General features: G+C 40.0%; 1 protein-coding gene across 1 annotated transcript in view; it reads left to right on the forward strand.

The window, feature by feature from the left end:
- Nucleotides 1-12,672, forward strand: part of LOC132817335 (lactase/phlorizin hydrolase-like) — a 69,213-nt gene that overhangs the window by 42,802 nt on the left and 13,739 nt on the right. Inside the window, exons 9-12 of the mRNA XM_060827744.1 lie at nt 12-1,568; nt 2,217-2,485; nt 5,252-5,542; nt 7,117-7,315. Coding sequence (XP_060683727.1) covers nt 12-1,568; nt 2,217-2,485; nt 5,252-5,542; nt 7,117-7,315 — 2,316 coding nt within the window. The remainder of the gene's footprint in view (nt 1-11; nt 1,569-2,216; nt 2,486-5,251; nt 5,543-7,116; nt 7,316-12,672) is intronic.

A 12,672-nucleotide genomic window follows, 5' to 3' on the forward strand; every position in this document is an offset into this window, starting at 1 on the left:
CATCCCACCAGCTTCCATCACAGATAAAGTCAATGTGAAAGCATTCACACTTTGGTCACTAATGGATAACTTTGAAGGTCCACAAGGATACAACAATAGATTTGGTCTCCATTACGTGAATTTTGAAGATTCTAATAGACCCAGAACTCCAAAGGAATCAGCATATCTTTATACACAAATAATCAAGAATAACGGTTTTGTTACTACTTCTTCAAATAACTTAATTCAGACCCTTATCCCCAAAAATGATGTTAAAAGATTAACTGAGTTACCAGCATCTGAAGTGCCTTCTAAGGCTAAGGTTGTGTGGAAGAAGTTTTCAGGCCAAGGGGACATGGAAAGGGATACGTTCTTATATGACACATTCCCAGAAGAATTTGTATGGAGTGCATCCTCTTCAGCTTATCAGATCGAAGGAGGGTGGAATGCTGATGAAAAAGGACCTAGTATATGGGACAATTTCACACATACACCAAATACGATCTTGAACAAACATACAGGAGATGTTGCATGTGATAGTTACAACAAAATCGATGAAGACCTTTACATGCTTCGAGCATTGAGAGTTCAAACCTACCATTTTTCTATTTCATGGTCTCGTATTTTTTCTAATGGGAGAATTGAATCATTGAAGTTAGCCGGTGTCAATTACTACAACAAGCTAATTGATGGCCTTCTTGCCAGCAACATAACACCAAGGGTAACACTTTACCACTGGGATCTACCTCAGGCTCTTCAAGATGTTGGAGGCTGGGAAAAAGAAGAAATGATTGACCTGTTTAATACATATGCCGATTATTGCTTCAAAACATTTGGCAATAGGGTTAAGTTCTGGATAACATTTAATGAACCCTCTGTATTCAGTTGGGAAGGATATGGCACAAATTCCTTTCCCCCTGCTATGAATGAACCAGGTTATCTTCCATACAGAGTAGCACATGTAGTACTGAAAGCTCATGCCAAAGTCTTTCACACATATGATGACAAATACAGGAGTACTCAGAAAGGTTTAATTTCCATCAGCTTTAATGCAGATTGGACAGAACCCAAGATATTTACTAACCCCCGTGACATAGCTGCAGCTGATCGCTACCTGCAGTTTACTTTGGGCTGGTTTGCACACCCCATTTTTAAAAATGGTGATTACCCCGAGGCAATGAAATGGCAGGTTGGAAACAAGAGTGAACTGCAACATCTGTCAACTTCAAGGCTTCCTCAGTTTACTGAACAGGAGAAAAGTTTTATCCGTGGTACTGCGGATGTTTTTTGTCTCACTACGTACACCACAAAAATTGTCAGTCATAATATTGCCAAACTGAAATCACTTTCTTATGAATACGATCGAGATACAGCTGAAGAATTTGACCCAGGATGGCCAACTTCAGCTGCGAAGAAGTTCAGGGCCGTAGCCTGGGGCCTCAGAAGACTTCTCAACTGGATCAAAGAAGAGTACAGTAATCCCCCTATTTATCTCACTGGAAACGGGGTAGCTACAAAACCAACTTCCACTGTGGATGATACTGACAGAATATTCTACTACAAAACATACATCAATGAGGCTCTAAAAGGTTATTTATTTCTATTTTTCATGAACAAATAGTACCAGAAGTGTTTATTGAGGGCATTTGTATCAAGACAATCTTTTCAACTAGTGCTCTTATCCAAAACAAAATACAGAAATATCTGGATTTCTTTAGGAAGCAGAGATTTCTAGTTAGTTTTGCTCATGCTTAGGTTAATTTGAAGTATTTTATATTTTAATTAAAACACATATGATAAAGAAATTATGGAAATGAAAAGTGAGCACTGAGAAAAAGAAAAGGTTAGAAGGGTCACAGCAGGAATAATATTGATTAGAGATTGGTGAAATTAGATATGATTTGGAGATGCCGGAGTTGGACTGGGGTGTACAAAGTTAAAAATCACACAACACCAAGTTATAGTCCAACAGGTTTAATTGGAAGCACATTAGCTTTTGGAGCATCACTCCTTCATCAGTTGGTTGTCAGGTGAAATTAAAAGTTACTGTCTCTTTGAATGTTATTATTGTTTTAGTTATATGCTGCTTTAGCTGCATCCTCATTTATGGAAATATTGTACTGAAAGTACAGTCAAAGAGAATATTATTGTTCTATTTAATAATTTATACAATGAAATATAATAATTTTGAACCAAGTAACCTGGAATTCTTGGTTTTCTATTTTTAAAAATTGCAGCTTCCAAATTGGATAATGTTAACCTTAAAGGATACACAGCTACATCTCTCTTGGACAGTTTTGAATGGGTCGAAGGATATACTTTAAAATATGGACTGCATCATGTAAACTTTGAAGATCCTAACAGGCAAAGAACCCCCAAGAGGTCAGCACATTATTATACAGAAATAATTCATGACAATGGCTTCCCACCTCGGAAAGAAGATGAATTCATTTACGGAGAATTTCCAAAGGACTTCGCATGGAGTGCAGCAACTGCTGCCTATCAGGTTAGCTTTTAAAGTAACAGCATACTTAGAGTCTTACAGACCTGTGCCACATAATTGATATCTTACCATAATCATTGGGTTTATGCACAGAAATAATAAACATTTATTTTCTCAGTTTTAATCAGAAATTGGCCACTATTTCTATTAACCACGCTGTGAAATAAGATATCTGAACAGTAAGAATAGTACATTTACAAAGAGAAGAAAATTTTGGGGATAAAAATGACCTGGATTTTGCTGTCATCAGTGATTTCAAAAGGCACCTCCAAACATTCAGCAACAGCGATAGCTAGTAGCACGCACAGTGAAGTATTCTCACAGACAGCAGCCAAGAAAGGAAAGGCACTGGAATCCATCACTTTCGAGATAAACTTGCAGGCAGAGGTGTAACTAATTGATTTGATTAAGATAGATGTCAAAATGTTAAAACAAACTTATAAAGAATTATATGCTGTACTATACGGAAATTTTCAACACAATACAGAAATTTTCACCTTTGAATATAAAATCAGTTTTATCAGACTGAGTAAATATGTTTAAATATGAAGTTAGTGTTCTGTTAAGAACTGGTTACATTTCATTCAACAAGGTGTAACTTTTTCAAACATTTTTAAGACTATATTAACAGTGTAAGAATGGAAGTTGTTTTGGGATTTCACATTGGGGGACCTCAACATTACACTTTCTGGAAAAATGTGGGATCAACAACAGCAATATCTAAATTTCTGCATTCCTTGTGCACGAATGTGCTGATTCTGAAAACTGTTGGCCACCACAACATTGGGAGCAGAAGACCTTTTCCTGTGCTGTGCTGCTATGTTCTATGTTTCAGTGGAAGAATGACTGTTAACACCAACGATATTGGTTTCATTACTACTGAACTAATATGTACAAAACTATCCTAATTCCTATATTGTGAACCATATGATTCTTCAATCTGACTTCCCAAATATCATACCATTGTTATTATAAATTTGTAAGATCATAAGAAATACAAGTAACATAGGCCATTCAGCCCCTTGAACCCCCTCTACCATTCAATAAGGTCATGGGTGATTTGATTGCAGCCTTAAGACTACTTCCTTGTTAACTATGCCTTGATGCCCATGTCAATTAAAAATGTGTCCAATTCAGCCTTCAATATATTCAAAAACCCAATCTCTCCTGTTTTCTGAGGTAAAGACTTCTAAAGATTATTGAGCCCTTGAGAGAAGAAATTCCTCCTCATTTGCAGCTGAAAAGGTATGGAGGTGCTGGTGCTGGACTGGGGATGTCAAGTGTCGATTCTCCTGCTCCTTGGATGCTGCCTGACCTGCTGTGCTTTTCCAGTGCCACAACTTTCATCTCTGATCTCCAGCATCTGCAGTCCTCACTTTCTCAAAGTTAAAAATCAAGCAACACCAGGTTATGGCCCAACAGATTTATTTGGAAGTATAAGCTTTCGGAATGCTGCTTCTTCATCAGGTCGCTAGTGCAATGCTCCAAAAGCTTGTACTTCCAAATAAACATGTAGGATTACAACTTGGTGTTGTGTGATTTTTCATCTGAAATGGGAGATCTCTTGTCTACTATATATAACATTATCTATAAACTCAGTTCCGATATAAAATGATAGTTCTGTTTTAGTGTGATCTCATGTTATGAGAAAATCATGAAATAGCCATGCCATTTAAACTCATGGGGCAGGAATTGCCAGTACAGGTAAGGAAAGTTTGTGTTTTTCAAATAACATTCTAAATTCTTCAAGCACGTTAACACCAACTCGTGTTGAAGAAACATGCATTATAGAAGAATCAACTGTACTTTTAAAAGAAGTAGTTTGTTTTTCCCAATCAAATTCTATCAATTCACCTGAACTCAGCAATTGCTTGGCAATTCTGCGTTGTTGCATTTATGAATGAATGCAGATTATAACAGAAGCAATAGAAACCAGTAAGGACAACAGTGGTGCCATATCACATCATTTTATTAAGAATTTCTTGCATAATTCAGAGCACCCACCATACAAAGAATGCTATTAGCAGTTACCTATCGTATATAATAAATGTTTTTCCATGAGCTTTGCTGTGGAGTTGATAAGTAATGTAGTGTTGCAAAATAGACTTTCTACCACTAGGTGATGCTAGTGCACTATACTCGAAATAGAAACCAATCAATGACAACAAATTCACCCTCTAGTCATTTTTAATCAACTGTGTGTGTGTGTGTGTGTGTATATATGTGTATATCTATATCTATATCTATATCTATATATCTATATATCTATATATATCAGCATGGATGGAACGTGATCCTAAACTTCCTAGTTCAGAGGTAGGAACACTACCATTGTGGACCAGGAGTCCTCTGAATTTGCTCTCAATATTTGTGAAGGAAATACAAAGGACATGTATGGAGTCAGCTATTATGAGGGGGCATAGATTTAAATTAAGGGGTGGTAGGTATAAGACTGATGTTAGGGGTAGATTCTTTACTCAGCGAGTCGTGAATTCATGGAATGCCCTGCCAGTAACAGTGGTGGACTCTCCCTCTTTCTGGGTATTTAAACAAGCATTGGATAGGTATATGGAGGATAGTGGGCTAGTGTAGGTTAGGTGGGCTTGGATCGGCGCAACATCGAGGGCCGAAGGGCCTGTACTGCGCTGTATTTTTCTATGTTCTATGTTCTAAGAATATTATAAAGTTCAATATTTTGTGGAAGGCATAATATTAAGAAAATGTTTAAGCATACAAAAATTCGTATTTAATTTATTTAATTGACTATAGATTGAAGGAGCTTGGAGAGCTGACGGAAAAGGACTTAGCATATGGGACACCTTCAGCCATACACCCTTGAAAGTAGGCAATGATGATACTGGAGACATAGCCTGTGACAGCTATCACAAGATTGATGAAGATTTGGCTATTCTGAAACAACTGAAAATCAACCACTACCGCTTTTCCCTATCCTGGTCTCGCATTCTTCCAAATGGAACCACTGAATATGTAAATGAAATTGGATTAAATTATTATATCAAGTTTATAGATAATCTTCTTGCGGCCAACATTAAACCTCAGGTATGTACAACTAACTAACAAAAATGTACTTGTTAGTAAACAATGCATAATCAATCACTTGAGCTAAACACAAAATATAGCTATTTATACTCAAAGCATTAACAAGTTTACATATATCATTAGCTCAGCAATTTTATTTTAACATTCCTCAGTTTACACTGTATATTAAAGGCTGTTGAAAAATAAATATTTTTAAGCATTCTTAAAGACTCATCTTCTTAAGGTAATGAATAGTTAAATCAGTCCAGGCACCATATTTATTCTTAGTCTATTCAAAATGAATGAACATTAGTTGGGGCAATCATCAGTTAGTAAGAAGTGAGTCACACATGGTTACTGTTCCTGATTAATAACCCTGTAGGAGAGTATCTGTGTGTAGCTAGCATATGAGGACTAGCATTTTAAAGATCCATAGCACATTAAGGTTACTTTATAGAAATCAGTAAAACACGTCACAACCTGTGAAGCTGACATCACAGCAAGCCAACTGATTTCTGTGAATGCAGTTTGCAGACACACAGCAGACTAACTGCCAGGTATGGTCACATCACTGCATACACACAGCAGCTGGAGTCCTTAAGTGTGAACTCACTCAAAAGCAAGATGCACAATATAGCCAAGGGCAGCAGTGGGCCCATAAGTCATGAACTGCATGCAAAAATAGCCCAACAGCTAACAAGGACACAAGGAACATGTACACAAGGAACATGGCAAGTCCTAGTAAAGGAGTAGGAATGGACATTGATGTCTCAGAGCCAGAGCCCAACAAAAATCCCTTCAGAAAAGTAGGAACAGAGGGAAGAACATTAAAAAGAGTGAAGTAAAGAAGTTAATTCTGGCACAGTGGTTAGCACTGCTGCCTCACAGTGCCAGAGACCTGGGTTCAATTCCTGCCTCAGGCGACTGTGTGGAGTTTGCACATTCTCCCCGTGGGTGCCTCCTGGTGCTTTGGTTTCCTCCCACAGTCCAAAAATGTACGGGTCAGGTGAATTGGCCATGATAAATTGCCCGTAGTGTTAGATAAGGGGTAATTGTAGGGGTATGGGTGGGTTATGCTTTGGCGGGTCGGTGCGGACTTGTTGGGCCGAAGGGCCTGCTTCCACATTGTAAGGAATCTAATTAATTCTTAGATAAGCACATATTAACCAAGGATACATTATTTTTTAATGAATTTTAAAAGATTGTAGAACTTCCTAAAAACTTTGTGGTTATTAAAAATTATGAATTTTATAATACATTTGTGACAGATGCATTTTTTGACATTTGCTGGATTTTGAAACCTGTGGCTGTATTTTGCTAAAATAAGTTTTGGCAATGGGTATATAAATAGGAAGGGTTTAGAGGGATTTGGGCCAGGTGCTGGCAGGTGGGACTAGATTGGGTTGGGATATCTGGTCGGCATGGACGGGTTGGACCGAAGGGTCTGTTTCCATGCTGTACATCTCTATGAGTCTATGACTCTCTAAGTGTTTTGAGCAAACAAATTGAGGTATCAAATGTTCGCTTAAACATCTGTGGTCACTTTACCAAGTGCATACTCTAGTTTATGCTTATTATTTTATGGTTATCTACAGGTCACCCTTTATCATTGGGATCTACCTCAAGCTCTGCAAGACGTCGGTGGCTGGGAAAATAGCAGTACCATTGACAGATTTGTGGAATATGCTAACTTCTGCTTTCAAAGATTAGGTGACAAGGTCAAGTTCTGGATAACCTTGAATGAGCCTTACAATACAGCCCTTATGGGTTATGGCTATGGCACTGCAGCACCAGGTATTATACGTGTACAGGTGCTCTTTTTCAGTCCTTATGCTTGTGTATCCTGCAATTACAAACACTTTGAAGCAAGCCCAGTCAGTTTTCATTTATCACCTGACAGAGATACATAAACAATGAGTTTTGCAAAATATGATTTTTGCAAGTTGTCTTTGAACCCCACCCCTGTTCGTCCACATGATTTTGCGATCACAGAGACTTGGTTGAAGGAAGGGTATGATTGGAAACTAACTTTTCCAGGATATAGATGTTTCAGACAGGACAAGGGAGGAAGTAAAAGGAAAGGGGGAGGAGATGCATTACTGGTCAGGGATGATATCACAACTGTGCTGAAGGAGGACACTATAGAGGGCTTGAGCAGTGAGGTGTTATGGGTAGAGCTGAGAAATAAGAAGGGTGAAGTTACATTGTCGGGGCTCTATTATAGGCCTCCCAACAGTGACCATGAGGTGGAAGAACAAATAGGTAAACAGATCATGGAAAAATGTAGAGGCAACAGGTGGTGGTGATGGGAGATTTTAATTTTCCCAACATTGACTGGGATACACTTAGTGTCAGAGGTCTGGATGGGACAGAGTTTGTAAGGAGCGTCCAGAAGTTTTCTAGAGCAGTATGTCAATAGTTCAATGAGGGAAGGGGCCATATTGGACCTGGTGTTGGGGAATGAGCCAGACCAGGTGGTAGACGTTGCAGGGGAGGATTTCTTTGGGAACATCTTTGCAGCATCCTTAAACACAGATGAAGTGCCAGAGAACTGGAGGGTTGCTAATGTTGTCCCCCTGTACAAGCAGGGTAGTAGGGATATTCCTGGTAACTACAGACCAGTCAGCCCGATGTCAGTGGTGGGAAAGATGCTGGAGAAGGTACTGCGGGATAAAATTTATTTATAGTTTGAAAAGAATGGGCTTATTAGTGATTGGCAACATGATTTTGTGTGGGTGAGATCATGGCTTACGAACTTAATAGAGTTCTTTGAGGAAGTGACCAAATTGATAGATGAAGGAAGGGCTGTAGATGTCATATACATAGACTTTAGTAAGGCGTTTGATCAGGTTTCCCATGGTAAACTAATGGAGAACGTGAAGTCACATGTTGCGCAGGTGAATAAAGAATTGGTTGAGGTACAGGAAACAGACAGTAGTAGTTGAAGGAAAAAGTGAGGTCTGCAGATGCTGGAGATCAGAGCTGAAAATGTGTTGCTGGTTAAAGCACAGCAGGTCAGGCAGCTTATGCCCGAAATGTTGAATTTCCTGTTCCTTGGATGCTGCCTGACCTGCTGCGCTTTAACCAGCAACACATTTTCAGCTCAGTAGTAGTTGAAGGGAGTTTCTTGAAATGGAGAAAAGTGGCAAGTGGTGTTCCGCAGGGGTCAGCGCAGGGCCACTTGTTGTTTATGATATAAATAAATGATCTGGAAGAGGGCATTGTTGGTCTGATCAGTAAGTTTGCAGATGACACGAAAATGGTGGAGTAGCAGAAAGTTATAGGGGACTGCCAAAGAATACAGGAGAATATAGATACACTGGAGAGTTGGGCAGAGAAGTGGCAGATGGAGTTCAATTCAGGCAAATGTGAGGTGATGCATTTTGGGAAGTCTAATTCTAAAGCAAACTGCACAGTAAACAGCAGAGCCTTGGGAAACATTGATGAGCAGAGAGATCTGGAAGTTCAGTCCATTGTACCCTGAAGGTGGCTGCACAGGTGGATAGAGTGGTCAAGAAGGCATATGCTTGCCGTCATTGGACAGGATATTAAGAACTGGCAGGTCATGTTAAAATTGTACAAGACTTTGGTTCGGCCGCATTTAGAACACTGTGTAGAGTTCTAGTCACATTACCAAAAGGATGTGGATGCTTTGGAGAGGCTGCAGAGAATGTTTATGAGGATGTTGCTTGGTGTGGAAGGTGCTAGCTATGAAGAGAGGTTGAGTAGGTTAGGATTGTTTTCGTTAGTAAAAAGGGACCTGATTGTGCTCTACAAAATCGTGAAGGTTATTGATAGTGTGGATAGAGATACCTTTTTCCCAGGGTGAGTGATTCAATAATGAGAGGTCACGCATTCAAGGCAAGAGGTGAAAAGTTTAAGGGGGAATACATATGGAAATTACTTTACATAGAGGGTGGTAGATGCCTGGAACACATTGCCAGCAGAGGTAATGGAGACAGGCATGGTAGATTCATTTAAAGTGCACCTGGACAGATGCATGAAAAGATTATCCGGGGAGGGATTAGACAGCCATGGCTGACAAAGGAAGTCAGGAAATGTATCAAAGAAAAAGAGAGATCCTATAAAGTGGCCAAGAGCACTGGGAAATCAGAAGATTGGGAAGGCTACAAAAACAAACGGAGGATAACAAAGAGAAAAATAAGGAAGGAGAGGATCAAATATGAAGGTAGGCTAGCCAGTAATATTAGAAATGATAGTAAAAGTCTCTTTCAATACATAAGAAACAAACGACAGGCAAAAGTAGACATTGGGCCATTTCAAACTGCTGCTGGAAGCCTAGTGATGGGAGATAAGGAAATAGCTGGAGAACTTAATAAGTACTTTGCGTCAGTCATCACAATGGAAGACAGAGTAATATCCCAACAATTAAAGGGAGTCAGGGGGCTGAGTTGAGTATGGTTGCCATCACAAAAGAGATAGTACTAGAAAAGCTAAAAAGTCTTAAAATTGACAAATCTCCTGGCTCCGATGGTTGAGACCTTTCAAAAGTCACTGGGTTTAGGGAAAGTCCCGGATGATTGGAAGATCGCTGTTGTAACCCCATTGTTCAAGAAAGGATCAAGACAAAAGATGGAAAATTATAGGCCAATTAGCCTAACCTCGATTGTTGGTAAAATTCTAGAATCCATCATTAAGGATGAGGTTTCTAAATTCTTGGAAGAGTAGGGTCGGATTAGAACAAGTCAACATGGGTTTAGTAAGGGGAGGTCGTGCCTGACAAAAATCTGTTAGAATTCTTTGAAGAGGTGACAAGTAGGTTAGACCAGGGAAACCCAGTGGATGTTGTCTATCTAGACTTCCAAAAGGCCTTTGATAAGGTGCTACACGCGAGGCTGCTGAGTAAGGTGAGGGCCCATGGTGTTTGAGGTGAGCTACTGGCATGGATTGAGGATTGGCTATCTGACAGAAGGCAGTGAGTTGGGATAAAAGGTTCTTTCTTGGAATGGCAGCCGGTGACAATAGGTGTCCCACAGGGTTCAGTGTTGGGGCCGCAGCTGTTCACGTAATATATTAGTGATCTGGATGAAGGGACTGGGAGCATTCTAGCGAAGTTTGCCGATGATTCAAAGATAGGTGGACAGGCAGGTAGTACTGAGGATGTGGGGAGGCTGCAGAAGGATCTAGACAGTTTGGGAGAGTGGTCCAGGAAATGGCTGATGAAGTTCAATGTGAGCAAATGCAAGGTCTTGCACTTTGGAAAAAAGAATACAAGCATGGACTACTTTCTAAACAGTGAGAAAATTCATAAAGCCAAAGTACAAAGGGATCTGGGAGTGCTAGTCGAGGATTCTCCAAAGGTAAACATGTAGGTTGAATCCGTGATTAAGAAAGCAAATGCAATGTTGTCATTTATCTCAAGAGGGTTGCAATATAAAAGCACCGTTGTGCTACTGAGACTTTATAAAGCTCTGGTTAGGCCCCATTTGGAGTACTGTGTCAGTTTTGGGCCCCACACCTCAGGAGGGACATACTGGCACTGGAGCGTGTCCAGCGGAGATTCACACAGATGATCTCTGGAATGGTAGGTCTAACATACGAGGAACGACTGAGGATCCTGGGATTGTATCATTGGAGTTTAGAAGGTTAAGGGGAGATCTAATAAAAACTTACAAGATAATACGTGCCTTGGAAAGGGTGGACACTAAGAAATTGTTTCCGTTAGACGGGGAGACTAGGACCCGTGGGCACAGCCTTAAAATTAGTGGGAGTCAATTCAGAACAGAAATGCGGAGACATTTCTTCAGCCAGAGAGTGGTGGGCCTGTGGAATTCGTTGCCACAGAGTGCAGTGGAGGCCGGGATGCTAAATGTCTTCAAGGCAGAGATTGATAAATTCTTGATGTCACAAGGAATTAAGGGCTACAGGGAGAATGCGGGTAAGTGGAGTTGAAATGCTCATCAGCCATGATTAAATGACAGAGTGAACTCGATGGGCCAAATGGCCTTACTTCCACTCCTATGTCTTATGGTCTTATGAGTAGGTGGGGAGCAGAGGGATACAGATGCTTAGGAATTGGGCAATAGGTTTAGACAGTGGATTTGGATCAGCACAGGCTTGGAGGGCTGAAGGGCCTGGTCCTGGGCTGTAAATTTTCTTTGTTCTTCGTTCTATTTCATTGACCTCAAGCTAATAGAATGGTGAAATCCAGCAATTTTGCTGGATCATTCAGGCTGGATCACATATATAAACCTGTGGCCAAACAAAAACGTCAAACATCTGACTGAATAATTCATAGAGGGATTATGGTTATATACTAGAAATGAGAATATTGTAAAGTTTAGGCTACATATGCCAATTCAATGACAGAGTCTGTTCGATATGATTAAGGTATGTAGACAGAGCTAGTTAGCTCAGTTGTCCATCATGTGATTCAGAATAGTGCCTACTGTGCAGGATTCAATCCAACTTAGGTAGACCTAGGGCCTCCTTCTCTGCCTTTTTAGAAATTCACAGCATAACCTGTGGTTCTGTGACTGTTGAATAATCAAGGATATTGTCTGGAGAAGGTAAAATCTTGATGTACTAAATGGGTTTGAATAAAAAGAATGCCCTCAAATCCATAACCATCTGATTCAAACATCCATGTCACCCAGCCAAATGTTTTGCAATTTACATAGAATCTTCCTGGGAAAATAGAAGCCAGTAGGACTCAGAACAACAAACAGAATTCTGATAGAAGTCTTTATAAGAACATAAGATTATAAGAACCAGGAGCAGGAGTAGGCCCTGTGACTCCACTCTCTTGCAATACAATCGTGGCTGATCTTTCCACGACCTCAGCTCCACTTACCTGCCCTCTCATCATAACCCTTAATTCCTTTACTGTTTTAGCTTTAAAAACATTAACTGAGAGAGCCTCAACTGTTTCACTGGGCAGGGAATTCCACAGATTTACAACTCTCTGGGTGAAGAATTCCCTCTCAAATCAGTCCTAAATCTGCTCCCCTTAATTTTGAGGCTATGCCCTCTTGTCCTAGTTTCACCTGCCAGCGGAACCATCCTCTCTACTTCTATCTCATCTGTTCCCTTCATAATTTTATATGTTTCGATAAGAACCCTCCATATTCTTCGAAATGCCAGTGAATATAATTCCAGTCTACTCAGTCTTTCCTCATAAGCCAACCCCC

Source organism: Hemiscyllium ocellatum, chromosome 7, assembly GCF_020745735.1.
Source record: "Hemiscyllium ocellatum isolate sHemOce1 chromosome 7, sHemOce1.pat.X.cur, whole genome shotgun sequence".
Classification (NCBI taxonomy): domain Eukaryota; kingdom Metazoa; phylum Chordata; class Chondrichthyes; order Orectolobiformes; family Hemiscylliidae; genus Hemiscyllium; species Hemiscyllium ocellatum.